Source organism: Somniosus microcephalus, chromosome 2 (genome assembly GCF_052327205.1).
Source record: "Somniosus microcephalus isolate GS21.2 chromosome 2, FLI_Smic_1.0, whole genome shotgun sequence".
NCBI lineage: Eukaryota > Metazoa > Chordata > Chondrichthyes > Squaliformes > Somniosidae > Somniosus > Somniosus microcephalus.
In genome coordinates, this window is record NC_140988.1 from 149,626,969 (window position 1) to 149,642,177 (window position 15,209).

Here is a 15,209-nt window from a genome sequence, read left to right on the forward strand (position 1 = left end):
CTGCATACATCCATTTACAGTACCACGGGGAGCACACAGACTGGAGTGGCTCTAGACACAAGTTTTCCATTTAATGGCCCAGAAATTCGGGTCGGGGGCTTCCCACGGGTGCAAGCCTCCGACCTGCACTTACCTTGTGCGCCGGCAGTTGAGCTGTAGGGCCCCGTGGAATTCCGATCCGGGGCCTGGCCCAGCTGCCGGCGTGCAGTGCTTGCGTGTCCCAGGGGTGCAGTTAGTTCGATGCGTCCCCTGGGATCACGTGGGCCATGGGCAGCCAATCGGAGCAGGGAATGCTCCATTCATAAGTCTTGACAGGAAGAGCTGTCAAGACTTATAAATACTACGGCCCCAAAATAGCAGTAAACCTTCAAATAAATTTTTAAAAAACCACATTTTTTAAATAAACTATAAATTACATTAAATAACTATTTTAAACAAGAATTAAAATTTTTGAAATTAAAAAAAAATATTCTAACGGGGCTAAAAATAAATTTACCTTGCTTTAAAGTATTTAAAAATAATAAACCTGTGGAAAAAATGTTTTAATTTTAATTAATTGACCACTTACCTTGTAAAAAGCAGGCCTTACGCCTGCTTTTTACATTTCTAAATTCTAAAGACTTACCCTCCCGGAGAAACCTGTAAAAAAAAAGTCAGTTGAAAGCGCACGCGCAGACTCCCCCGCGCACGCGTTCGACCTCTGAACCCCTGCTTTCAGAGGAACGGAAGTGCCGGTTTCCCGCGCATGCGCAGTGCATGCAGGAAACCGGCACTTTCATCGGGCCTACGGGTGAGTACCCCGTGCGTACTCACCCGTGGAGACCCGAATTTCTGGGCCTGTGTCAGCACCACAACTGTGGGGTCATTGGTCAACTGCATCTTTTAAGACTCATTGTGAGACTGCATTGTTTCCCTTCAGTTTCCAGTGTGCAGTTGCTAATATTGACTGGACATTGATAAATAAACAAACAGAAACCATCATCAGCCCATGATGTGTCTGAAGAGACTGTAAATATCAACCCTATTACCATGCAGAGAATATAGTGGAAGGGAATTCTCACCCTGTAACACTCCACTTAACACTTCAGTTAATACATATGCACAGGACTTCACAGAACCTCTCGAAAAGATAGCAAAAAAAGTGTCTCTATAGTATTGACTTATAGTTACTATCATTTTTCATAAGACCAAAACACATAATACTTTATTAATTGAGTCACCTGTTTAAGGGTCAGAGCCTTAGCTTTTTCCTTGGAGGTACCTATCTCCCAAACACAGATCGTAGTACTTGTTCCTCCAGTAACAACCAACTTAGGGTTGGGACAAATTGTGCAGAAAATCTGTCCCCATTCACTCAGGCATTCATATACTATCAAAGCCTATAAAGAGAATGGAAATTATACAACAGTAGGTGAAAGCACACCACGCTATATTTTAAACACTAATGCAAATTAAAATATACAAATTGAATGTTTTTAAGTACTAAAAAATCTCGATCAGGGCAATATTGGCCCAGAACTTGGTGTCGGGGGCTTGCCGCGCGTGCAAGCCCCCGATGTGCACTTACCCGGCGCGCCGACATCTGAAACCTGGCCCGCAGTGGATTTCCTGTCAGTGGCCCGGTTCTGATGTTGGCGCGCTGGGCTAACCTGACCCAGCGGCGTAGTTAGTGCGATGTGCCGGCTGGGATCAGGTGAGCACTGTTCAGCCAATCAGGGGAGGGGAAACTTCATTCATAAGTTTGAGAGTAAGAACTGTCAAACTCATGAGAAGTACTGCACCCCAAAACACTACTTAAACTTTAAAAAACATCCCAATCATTAAATTAAGTATAAATAAGTTTAAAAAAATAATTTAAACAATAATTTTCTTTTTTTTGAAAAAAAAAATTTTTTCAATAAAAAGGGTCTAAAACTAAACTTACCTTATTGTAGATTCTTTAAAATAATAAACTTGTGGAAAAAAAATTCTAAATTGCACTAAAACACCACTTACCTGTAAAAATAAATACTTACGTGTGCTTTTTACAAGCGTAAAGACCGGAGGCCTTTACACATGCGCAAATCCCCCAAAACAGAGGAAATCCAAGACGCATGCACTGCCCCCTACAGCGCACGTGCTAGCCTCTTCACCTCTTGGGTTAGAGGAGAGGAAACGCCTGTTTTCAGCGCATGCGCTGTGCATGCTGAAAACCGGCATTTCCTCCGGCCAGACGCGTGAATACCCCTTCCGTACTCACGCGTTTGGGGAGGAATTACTGCCCCAATAATATCAATAAACACAGAACAGCTGCCAGCCTTGGTTCAGTGATAGCACTCTCACCTCTGAGTCAGAAGCTCATAGGTTCAAGCCCCTCTCCAGAACTTGAGCACATAATCTAGGCTGACATTTCAGTGCAGTACTGAGGGAGTGCTGCACTGTCCAAGGTGCAGACTTTTGGACGAGACATCTGCCTGAGGGTTCATCTGTCGTCTCTAAAATATCCCATGGCACTTTTTGAAGAAGAGCGGGGGAGTTCTCCCAGTGTCCTGGCCAACATTTATCCCTCAACCAACACCACTAAAACAAATCATTTATCTCATTGCTGTTTGTGCGATCTTGCTGTATGCAAATTGGCTGCAGAGTTTCCCGACGTTACAACAGTGACTACACTTCAAAAGTGCTTCACCGGCTGAGAAATGCTTTGGGAAATTCTGAGGTCATGAAAGGTGCTATATAAATTAAATCAAGTTCATTCGTTTAGAGAACACATTTTTATATGTCTTGCTTTACAGCTTTTTAACCAATAATGGTTATTTCTTGTGTCCCGTTATTTCTTGGTGTATTTTAACACCAGCGTGAAGCAGCTCGCTGCTGGTGAGAAGCAGAGAGAGAAATAACCATAATCAATAACCAATGAGGAACTTCACACATCAGTGTCCTGAGCAGGTTATATCCCTAATTTAGTCTCTTCACCTCCGCACCATCTTCCTATAAGCAGGCAAATATTTGGACAAAAGCAAAATACAGCGGATGCTGGAAATCCGAAATAAAAACAGAAAATGCTGAAAATACTCAGCAGGACAGGCAGCATCTGTGGTGAGAGAAACAGAGTTTCAGATCAATGACCTTTCATCAGAACTGGAAAAAGTTAGAGATGTAACAGGTTTTAAGCAAGTAGAGGGGCTGGGAAAGGGGGAGGAGAGGAAAGAACAAAAGGGAAGGTCTGTGATAGAATGGAAGGCAGGAGTGATTAAATGACAAAAGGGATGATGATGCAAGGCAAAAAGGGTGGTGATGGGACAAGGAAAGAAACAAAAGACGGGTCTAGATAAGCTGAAAATGACAAAAGCTGAATCATTACCAGCAACTGCTGTCTGAAAAAATGGGAGAAGTGGTTATGATCTGAAATTGCTGAACTCAATGTTGAGTCCGGAAGGCTGTAAAGTGCATAATTGAAAGATGAGGTGCTGTTCCTTGAGCTTCATTAGAACAGTGTAGGAGGCCGAGGACAGAGAAGTGGGGCGGAGAATTATACAGGAAACTCTCTTTTTACCGGCACCTAAATAACCAGAAATCTCTCAACCGGCAAAATTCAGGAGTAGGTTCAGCTACGTTTGACTTCATATTTGTGGCCGTGTAACTGGGGTTCCTGGATCTGTGGCCGTGTAACCGGGGTTCCTGCACCTGTTGCCATGCAACAGGGATGCCTGGATCTGTGGTCGTGTAACCGGGGTTCCTGCACCTGTTGCCTGGATCTGTGGCCGTGTACAGGGCTCTCGTACCTTAGTACGTATACCTCTCTGTAATCTGGACTTTTTGATCAACCGGCACCACGCCGGTCCCGGATAAAAAAAAGTTTCCTGTAATGAGAAGCGACCGAAAGCTCGGTCATGCTTGCGGACTTAACGGAGGTGTTCTGTAAAGCGATTACCCAACTGCATTTGGTCTGCCCACTGTAGAGGAGCCTGCATCGTGAGCAGGGAATACAGTATACTAACTTGAAAGTAATACAAATAAATCACTGTTTCACCTGGAAGGAGTGTTTGGAGCCCTGGACAGTGGGAAGAGAGGAGGTAAAGGACAGGTATTGAATCTCCTGTGCTTGCACGGGAAGATGCCGTGGGATGGAGAGGGGGTGTTGGGGGTGATTGAAGAGTGGACCAGGGTGTCGTGAAGGGAACGGTCCCTCGGAATGTTGAAAGGGGATTGGACGGGTAGATGTGTTTGGTGGTGGTATTAGGCTGGAGGTGGCGAAAATGGTGGAGGATGATCCGTTGAATGTGAAGACTGGTGGAGTGGAAGGTGAGGACAAGGGGAACCCTACTGTGGTTCTGGGAGGGAGGGGAAGGGGTTGGAGCAGAAGTGTGGAAAATCGGATAAACATGGTTGAGGGCCCTGTCAACAACTGTGGAGGAGAATCCTCGGTTGAGAAAAAATGAAGACATATCGGAAGCACTGGTATGGGAAGGTGACATCAGAACAGATGCGATAGAGACGGAGAAACTGGGAGAATGGAATAGAGTCCTTACAGGAAACGGGATGGGAGGAAGTGTAATCAACCTAGCTATGGGAGTCAGTGGGCTTATAGTAGATACTTGTCGACAGCCTATCCCCAGAAATGGAGATAGAGAAGTCAAGGAAGGGAAGGGAAGGGAAGAGTCGGAGATGGATCAGGTAAAGGCGAGGGATAGGTGGAAATTGGAAGCAAAGTTGATGCCATTTTCCAGTTCGGGGTGAGAGCAGGAAGCGGCACTGATACAGTCATCAATGTACCGGAAAAAGAGGTAATGGAGGGTGTTGTGTATGTACCTTTAAGAGAAGAACTGATTCTATACTGCAGTACCGGCAGTGACCACCCCTGTATATAAAGCCATAGCAGGCTTCTGTACTTCCGTCTTAAGTTACCCTCTGTTCAGCGACCGGTGGGCGCCGCGGGGACTGGAGTGCATTATCAACCCGGAAAACCAAATTTTAATTTGATTTGTTAAGTTTTAGTTGAACTTTTGTTTATTTACAGTCCAATTGGTTTTTTTTTTTGGGTCCAAACAAAAAGAGTACCCTCTGTTCAGTAAATACCTGTTATTATTGTTCTCCTGCAGTCCGTGTATTATTTATACTCGGACACTACAGAGGGGACAAGGGTAGAACTGGAACAAAGAAGGTATTTGGACTATAGATTTCAAATTGAAGCATTCAAACTTGGGCTTTCTAGTAAGAGTCCAAGGGGGAAAAATTCAGTTGTTTGCAACTCCCGTTAGCGCCTTAAGAGGGTGCCAATTGGGGCGCAAAGCAACTAGAGGCCAGGCGCGGCGATGTTTGTGCCGCTCGCGAAATTAACTAGACATTTTGCGGCGGCGCTAAACACTACCGCCACGATCTCCTGCGCCGACAGATTGTGATGTCAGTTGAGTGCGCAACGCCCCAGACCGGATATTGAGTGGCGCCCCCTGCCTTACCGCCTGCCGCTAGCAACGACAGGTTGAGGGGAGCGTTATGCTGTCAGAAAGGGGCTAGGGAAGCGCTATTTAAAGGCGACCGCTTCCTGCCTTTTTTTGTCGATGACATTTTTGCACCACGCATTCTGAGAGAGAGAGAGAGACTGACTTCTGGAGAGAATCAACGCTGTGTGAAGGAGTTTTGAGAACTGAGCAGCACTTTGCAGGTTTATTTTGATTTGCTCTTCCTTGCTTCGCCAGCACTCTGAGGTAGCGCCTCACTCCTCGGCGTTTGCGCCTTAAGACAGGTGTGAAGCGCCTGATTTAGCGCTACAATCACCTCCAGGGGCGATAAAAGCCAAGTTTGCTGTCGGAGGCGATAATTAGCGCCAGGCGCTAAACTTTGCGCACGGCTGATAACGGCACCCCAAATGGGGCGATACTGAATTTTTCCCCCCAAAACTCTACTGTGCTGCACTAGACCACTGTTAAAAAAACAATTTCAAAGCAGCGCAGTGAAGCTAGTGATCATGTGATAGTTGGGCTGATAATATGCAGCGTGCTAATGAAGCACAAATGAGATGACATTACCGGATAAGCAAGGTCGGCCCTCTAGCATAATTTTGTGGCGCTGTCACTGAAGAGCTGCTGGCTCCCTACTGTGCGTTAAGCAATTAATTTGTGGTGGGGGTGGGGTGAGGCGATGGGGGAACAAAGTGGAGAGTTTTTTTTCCTGAAGTTTTAATGTTAATCTTCCCTTCAGTGCTCTGATTTGCATTGAAGTCAGGGGCCTAATAAGCCAAGCACACAGCTTTTGCACAGGCTAATAGACATCTTTGCACTCGCCAACCACATTAGCGTCTGTTGTAGATTTCTTTACTCGTAATTTTCCAGCACCTGTCAGCCCCATTGTATAATTTCAACATGTTTGAAAATTGCTCACTGGCGCCTCTCAAAAACACATACCCAAGGCTGATAGTTTCCATTGCACTACTTTTTTTGCGCTGCCCAAAAGTAATAGTAATGACATTTTGCAATTTTCCTTATAGTCAGTGCCTGTGTTCAAATGCAATATTCAAAAAGCTTGATACAACAAACTTTTTCATAGTGCTGATTTGGATACAATGCTATTTTTTTGGTTCTGGGTAAGTTTTCAAAATTGAAGTGCATAGGATGAGTGGGTGAGACAGGAAACAAGGAGAACCACTCCTCTCTGTATATACATTTAAAAAAATCTAGAGAATAAAAAAAGGTAATTTTAGCTATGTGTACAAAACACCTTTTCCAAGGTCCACAGAGTTTGAACTTTGGGGTTACATTTATTATTCTGTTAAGACATTTGCGGCATTATGATCACAATTGCTGCCACTGTTAATTTTGAAATTTACCAAAAATACAGAAATAAGCACTAAGAAAATTAAGAACCATTAAAGTATTTACTTGAAACAATTCACCCAGATTGAAATAACAAAGCCAAAAACACTTGGAAGTTTGTAACCCATCCCAGAGAGAGAAGAGAGAAAAGAGAGAGAAAGAGAAGAGAGAAAAGAAGGAGAGAGAAAAGGAAAGAAAGAAGGAAAGAAAGAAGGAAAGAAAGGAGGAAAGAAAGAAGGAAAGGCTTTGTCCAACACATTTGTTTTTCCTTTACTCCGAGAATAGTTTTATGTGGAAGGAGTGTTTTATTTAATAAAGTTCTGGTTGCATACCTTGTCAGATTCGTAATTTGCAACTCTGCAACTGAGATCTGCATATCCCCAGGCAAATGTTTTGTTCCAACTGGGAGGAATCAGGACTTTGTTTTGTTCTACTGCTAGAACACCTTTATCTGTGAAGATGATCTGTCCCACTGGTTCCTTAAGCTCTGTAGAAAAAAATTGCTTATTAGGAGAGACGTTTTTGGCTAATGTCAGTATAATGTACTCGTGTTTGGCATTACAGAGATTTTTAGGCAGGGTAAGTTGTATAATACACAAAAAAGGAAAGGCATGCTTTATAGTTCATATATACAAAGACACAGCACTGAACTTTCAGCTGTGAGACCAGAGCAAAAAATCCCCATCATGCATAACATTTGTATGCAGTCTTATTTGATGGAATGGGTCACATTCCCCCGTAGTTGTTGTTGGATCAAACAAGGAGCACAATTAATTGTAAATGGGGGGGGTGCTGAACAAACTAGTATTAATCTCTGGGACCAATTGGGTGAAAAATCTCCATCCGCTGGCTGAGAGTCCTATGTGCAGTTTAGACAGTCTTAATCCAGCTTCTAGCAGACAGGAATCTCACTTAGAGATACCACAGGCTAGTGCAGCAAATGGAAAATGTCATACTGATGCAGTTGGACTCAGGCATTTAAAAAAAAATAGGAAAGTTTGCAAAGGACAATGTCAGACATGGAATATGTTTGTTAAAAAATAATTCTTGTAATAAGTAAGACACTGCAAAAGACAACAAAACACAGGGTAGATTCTGGCTAATTTTACACCTGGCTATGAAAAGGAATATAAAAGTTATATTTAATCAGTGGTCATATTTACAATACAATTAAATTAGAGCCTCTTTCAAACAGAAACACATTACTGGCTACCCTTAACTGATAATTCTCACAAAATTGAGCAATTTCTAACGGCTGTCACCTTTAACAGGTGTCAAAGATGGTCTGAGATTATCCAAATGATGAAAGAAGATCTTGTCAGTGGCACAGTTCAGAGAAGTCGGTACACCAGAAGATTCCCCATTAATCCGGCTACGGGCTCGTTTTGGTGGATGAGGTTTTTTAAATAGCTGTAAGGAGTGAACAGAAATGTGTGTTTAAACACGTTAAACTACATTTAATTTCTACACTTCTTACTCTAGCTTATTTTGGGTCTCAAATTTTAGATGACTCTCATGGGCGAGTCACAACTTCCACAGCTTCGAAAGGATCTCATCCAATAGCAAAATACTGCGGATGCTGGAAATCTGAAATAACAACAGAAAATGCTGGAAACGCTCAGCAGGCCAGGCAGCATCTGTGGAGAGAGAAGCAGAGTTAACGTTTCAGGTCTGTGACCCTTCGCCAGAACTGGAAAAAGTTGGAGATGTAACAGGTTTTAAGCAGGTGCAGAGGCAGGGAAAGGAGGGGAGGGGAGGAAGGAACTGAAGGGACAGTCTGTACTATGATGGAAGGCAGGAGACATTAAATGTTACAAATGGGGATGGCAGAATCATCAACAGCTGCCACCTGAAAAAATGGGGGCTGGGGTTATAGTCTGAAATTGTTGAACTCAATGTTGAGTCCAGAAGGCTGTAAAGTGCCTAATTGAAAGATGAGGTGCTGTTCCTCGAGCTTACGCTAAGCTTCATTGGAACAGTGTAAGAGGCCGAGTAAAATCGTTGAGTATATTCAAGACAGAGATCGATAGATGTTTGGATATTAAGGAAATCAAGGGTTATGGGGATACTGCAGGAAAGTGGAGTTGAAGTAGATGATCAGCCATGATCCTATTGAATGGTGGAGCAGGCTCGAACTGCCGAATGGCCTATTCCTGCTCCTATTTCTTATGTTCTTATAGTTGAAGTGCTGAGCCCAGCGCTGAATGTGCTGCTGGTTGGCTCAGTACTCACCAATATTGTGGAATGTCTTATCTATATTTAAAGGTTGCTTGCAGAGTGAAACACTGTCTGCACTTCTTAAATAGGAGGTGCTTTGTGAGAGAAGTACCTCATTGTTAGTGGAGCTAAGCAAGGGGGAAGTTAGCAATGTCTCAGCAGGGCAGAGAAAAGGCACCTTGGTTCTCGGCCGCAGCACTGGAGGCCTTGGTGCAGGGGTTCGATAAGAGGAGACAGGTCCTCTACCTTCAGGGGGCCAGGAGGCCTTCCAGACAGATTGTAGCGGCAGCGACAGCGGACCTGATTGGAGCGAGGCAGCGGTGGTGAATTTAAGCGGCGGCGAGGCTCGAGAGGCCCCACAGCGGACCTGATTGGAGTGAGGCAGCGGCGGTAAATTTAAGCGGCGGCGAGGCTCGAGAGACCCCACAGCGGACCTGATTGGAGTGAGGCAGCGGCGGTTAATTTAAGCGGCGGCGAGGCTCGAGAGGCCCCACAGTGGACCTGATTGGAGCAAGACAGCAGCGGTAAACTTAAGCGGCGGCGAGGCTCGGGAGGCTTACCAATCTCCGAGCTGAGGGAGGGAAGTAAAAAGTAATCAAAGTGTGACGTCACCAGGAAGCAGGTAAGTGATTGGTTGGTGAGTATTTCTCTCTCTTTAAACTTTAACTCTGTGGTTAATAGTTTTTAAGGTCTCTCTGGTGTAGCGGGGACTGTTGGTAAACCAGGGCCCTTCAGTATATCATTTAACTGTAGTGTAATTGGTGGGATTGATTTGATTTAATTTAATTTGAATTAATTAAAGGGTAAGTCATGGCAGGAGAGCTCGGCCACTTGGCATGCTCCTCCTGCGCTATGTGGGGACTCAGGGACACTTCCTGTGTCCCTGACAACCATGTGTGCGGGAAGTGTATCCAGCTGCAGCTACTGGCAGACCGCATTGCAGCACTGAAACTGCGAGTGGATGCATACTGGACCATTCGCGATGCTGAGGAATTCGTGGATAACACATTTAAGCAGTTGGTGACACCGCAGGCAAAGGTTGGACAGGCAGAAAGGGAAGGGGTGACCAACATACAGAGTACTAGGCGCAGGCAGGTAGTACAGGGGTCCCCTGTGGCAAACCCCCTCTCAAACAGATAGACCACTTTGAGTACTGTTGGGGGGGGGGGATGGCTTATCAGAGGAAGGCAGCAGCAGCCAACTTCCTGGCACCAGGGGTGGCTCTGCTGCACAGGACGGGAGGAAAAAGAGCGGGAGAGCTATAGTATTAGGGGATTTTATTGTAAGGGGAATAGATAGGCGTTTCAGCAGCCGCAAACGAGACTCCAGGATGGTGTGTTGCCTCCCTGGTGCAAGGGTCAAGGATGTCTCAGAGCGGCTGCAGAACATTTTGGAAGGGGAGGGTGAACAGCCAGCTGTCGTGGTGCATATAGGCACCAACGATATAGGTAAAAAATGGGATGAGGTCCTAAAAGCTGAATATAGGGAGTTAGGAGGTAAATTAAAAAATAGGACCTCAAAGGTAGTAATCTCAGGATGCTAGTCAAAGTAGAAATAGAAGGATATTTCAGATGAATACATGGCTAGAGGAATGATGCAAGGGGGAGGGATTCAAATTCCTGGGACATTGGAACCGGTTCTGGGGGTGGTGGGACCAGTTCAAACCGGACGGTTTGCACCTGGGCAGGGCTGGGACCGATGTCCTAGGGGGGAGTGTTTGCTAGTGCTCTGGGGGAGGGTTTAAACTAAAATGACAGGGGGTTGGGAACCTGAACAGGGGGACAGAGGAAAGGGAAACAAGGATAAAAGCAAAAGATAGGAAGGAGAAAAACAAAAGTGGCAGTCAGAGAAATCAACGGTTTAAATCAAACATGGCCACAGTAAATAATAATTCTAATAGGTCTAAGAGCATTAAAAAAACAAGCCTGAAGACTTTGGGCTGGATTTTCCTAAGCTCCTGGAGTCGGGTTGGAGGCGTGCGGGTGATAAAAATCGGAGATCCGGGGGTCCCGACCCCATCCCGCCTCCATGTCAATTTCATTGGAGTCGGGTTCCCGACAAGTGCTGGAACCCGACTCCCAGAGGCGGGAAGGGATTAAAGGCAATTAAACTGCCTGTTAACAGGTAGTTAACAGGTAGTTTTTTGCCTATGCGCGATTTTTATTGCAGGTTTGTGGGCTTCCCGACAGCTCCAAACCACGAAAAGTTTTCGAGGCGGGACGTGGGTCTGAGGTCTTGGAGGGGTCGAGATGCCCAGTGTTCAGGTGAGTGAGGGGTGCAGGAGTGCAAAGGTAAGTGTTTTGCAAGTGTTTAAATAAGTTTAACTTACTTTTACTTACCTTTACAGTAGTCCTGCATTCCGGTGTCGGGAGTCGGCTGCAAGAACCACAGAAGCTCCGATTTTTAAAAACAAATCAGCTTCTTTGTTTCTACAGCAAAATGATTTTAAAGTTATCCTGAAAAAGGACTGAGGCTGAATTAGCAGTTTTTCAGTGCTTGACAGCTTCAAACAGCTGTTAAACACTGATATTTCATGTGCCAAAAGCTTTTGACAGATGAAATGTCAATCTCTGACGTCACCTGTTGCCGGGTAGCCCTTAATTGGCCTGCTGAGCCCACAGGGCGGGCTCAACAAGGTCAATCAGAGGAAAATCCAGTGGGTTGGCCACATCTCCATGGAGGCGGGACAACAAGCCCGAATGTGGGTTTCCCACCTCCAACCCGCCCCCGTAGCAAAATCCAGCCCTTTGTGTCTGAATGCGAGGAGCATTCAGAATAAGGTGGATGAATTAGCTGCGCAAATAGAGGTAAACGAATATGATTTGATTGGGATTACGGAAACATGGCTCCAGGGTGGCCAAGGCTGGGAACTCAACATCCAGGGTATTCAATATTCAGGAAAGATAGGCAAAAAGGAAAGGGAGGTGGGGTAGCATTGCTGGTTAAAGAAGGGATTAACACAATTGTAAGGAAGGATATTAGCTATGATGATGTGGAATCTGTATGGGTAGAACTGAGAAATACCAAGGGGCAGAAAACGTTAGTGGGAGTGGTATATAGACCTCCAAACAGTAATGCGGAGGTTGGGGATGGCATTAAAAGGGAAATTAGAGCAGCATGCAATAAGGGCACAGCAGTCATCATGGGTGACTTTAATCTACATATAGATTGGGCTAACCAAATTAGTAACAATACTGTGGAGGAGGAATTCCTCGAGTGTTTACGGGATGGTTTCCTGGACCAATATGTCGAGGAACCAACCAGAGATCAGGCTATCTTAGACTGGGTATTATGTAATGAGAAAGGATTAATTAGCAATCTTGTTGTACGAGGCCCCTTGGGTCGGAGCGATCATAATATGATAGAATTCTTCATTAAGATGGAGAATTAAGTAGTTGACTCAGAGACTAGGGTCCTGAATTTAACTAAAGGAAACTATGATGTTTTGAGGCGCGAGTTGGGTAGGATTGATTGGGGAATGTCACTCAAAGGGTTGACGGCAGATAGGCAATGGCAAGCATTCAAAGATCGCATGGATGAACTACAGAATTTGTTCATCCCAGTTTGGCATAAAAATAAAACAAAAAAGGTGACTCAACCGTGGCTAACAAGGGAAATTAAGGATAGCATAAGATCCAAGGAGAGGACATATAAATTGGCCAGAAAAAGCAGTAAACCTGATGATTGGGAGCAGTTTAGGATTCAACAAAGGAGGACAAAGGGATTAATTAAGAAGGGGAATTAGAATATGAGAGTAAGCTAGCAGGGAACATAAAAACTGACTGTAAAAGCTTTTATAGATATTGTAAAGAGAAAAAGATTGGTGAAGTGAAGCGTAGGTCCCTTGCAGTCAGAATCAGGGGAATTTATAATGGGGAACAGACCAATTAAATACATATTTTGGTTCTGTCTTCACAAAGGAGGACACAAATAACCTCCCAGAGATGTCGGGGAACATAGGGTCTGATGAAGGGGAGGAACTGAAAGAAATCAGTATTTGTAAGGAAATGGTGTTAAGGAAATTGATGGGACTGAAGGCCGATAAATCCCCAGGGCCTGATAATCTACATTCTAGGGTACTTAAGGAAGTGGCCCTAGAAATAGTAGACGCATTGCTGATCATCTTCCAACATTCGATGGAATCTGGAACAGTACCCATGGATTGGAGGGTAGCTAATGTTACCCCACTATTCAAAAAAGGTGGTAGGGAGAAAACGGGGAATTACAGACCGGTAAGCCTGACATTGGTAGTGGGGAAAATGCTAGAGTCCATTATAAAAGATGTAATAGCACAGCACTTGGAAAACAGTGACAGGATCGGACAAAGTCAACATGGATTTACAAAAGGTAAATCGTGCTTGACTAATCTACTGGAATTTTTTGAGGATGTAACTGGTAAAATAGATAAGGGAGAACCAGTGGATGTGGTATATTTGGACTTTCAAAAGGCTTTCGATAAGGTCCCACATAAGAGATTAGCGTGTAAAGTTAAGGCACATGGGATTGGGGGCAAGGTATTGACTTGGATAGAAAACTGGTTGGCAGACAGAAAGCAAAGAGTTGGAATAAACGGCTCTTTTTCCGAGTGGCAGGCAGTGACTGGTGGGGTACCGCAGGGATCAGTCCTTGGACCCCAGCTATTCAGAATATATATTAATGATCTAGACAAGGGAACTAGATGTAATATCTCCAAATTTGCAGACGACACAAAGCTGGGTGGGCGTGTGTGCTGTGAGGAGGATGCCGAGAAACTCCAGTATGATTTGGACAGGTTGGGTGATTGGGCAGAAGCATGGCAGATGCAATATAACCTGGATAAATGTGAGGTTATCCACTTTGGTGTCAAGAACAGGAAGGCAGATTATTATCTGAATGGCAATAGATTGGGAGAAGGGGAAGTGCAACGAGACCTGGGTGTCCTTGTGCACCAGTCGCTGAAGGTAAGCATGCAGATGCAGCAGGCAGTTAAGGCGGCAAATGGTATGTTGGCCTTCGTAACGAGGGGGTTTGAGTAGAGGAACAAGGATGTCTTGCTGCAGTTGTACAGGGCCTTGGTGAGACCACATCTTGTGTACTGTGTGCAGTTTTGGTCGCCTTATCCGAGGAAGGATGTTCTTGCCATGGAAGGAGTTCAGCGAAGATTCACCAGGCTGATACCTGGGATGGCAGGAATGACGTACGAGGAGAGATTGGGTCGATTGGGCTTGTACTCGCTGGAGTTTAGAAGAATGAGAGGGGATCTCATTGAAACTTATAAAATTCTAACAGGACTGGACAGACTAGATGCAGGAAGGATATTCCCGATGGTCGGGGAGTCCAGAACCAGGGGTCACAGTCTAAGGATAAAGGGTATGCCATTTAGGACAGAAATGAGGAGGATTTTTTTCACCCAAAGAGTGGTGAACCTGTGGAATTCTCTATCACAGAAGGCAGTAGAGGCCAATTCATTAAATATATTCAAGAAGGAGTTGGATATATTTCTTAAGGCTAAAAGGATCAAGGGGTATGGGGAGAAAGCAGGAACCAGGTACTGAATTTGGATGATCAGCCTGATCACATTGAATAGCGGAGCAGGCTCGAGGGGCCGAATGGCCTACTCCTGCTCCTATCTTCTATGTTTCTATGTATGAAGGCAGTGGGAGCAGATTGCTGAAATGGTCAGTGCCACCAGTCTTTTCCCCAGGATCCAAATCCAGTGGCGGAAGAAGATTAATGACCTCACACGAGTGGTCAAGGTCAGTGAATGCATCTTCAAATGCCATATCCCACCAACTGTACCACTGGCCTCACACACTGCTCAATGCACCACACCCCCATCACTTACCTACCAACAATCTCTAGCAATCACAATTCATACCTCACAATCATAGCTTCACCTCACCCTCACACACTTAACACTGTTGCAAGCCTCACAACCACATCTCAACACCTTGCACAAAATGTCAGCTATTCAATCATGACAGACACATCACCCAAACACACTGCACAACACTCACTGACGCACTTCCCTTTTTCTTTCTCTTGCAGGCCAAGGTGGCACATAACCTGCACCAGCAGGAGCTAACAGGCAGGGGGCAAACACGGCTGCAAAACCTGACCTACCTGGAGGTGGTTCTGGATATAATTGGAGGGGCCGTCAGTGAGGGCACGGTGGTCGGCGAGGCTGAAAGCACTGATGATGGTATGCTCATACCTAATCCT

The 15,209-nt window shown here is 45.0% G+C and overlaps 1 protein-coding gene across 2 annotated transcripts in view; it reads right to left on the reverse strand.

The window, feature by feature from the left end:
- Positions 1-15,209, reverse strand: part of wdfy3 (WD repeat and FYVE domain containing 3) — a 583,406-nt gene that overhangs the window by 40,991 nt on the left and 527,206 nt on the right. For both annotated transcript variants that reach the window (XM_085963501.1, XM_085963491.1), the window contains 3 exons: positions 8,054-8,201; positions 7,124-7,278; positions 1,221-1,379 (listed from right to left, as the gene is read on the reverse strand). In XM_085963501.1, coding sequence (XP_085819627.1) covers positions 1,221-1,379; positions 7,124-7,278; positions 8,054-8,201 — 462 coding nt within the window. The remainder of the gene's footprint in view (positions 1-1,220; positions 1,380-7,123; positions 7,279-8,053; positions 8,202-15,209) is intronic.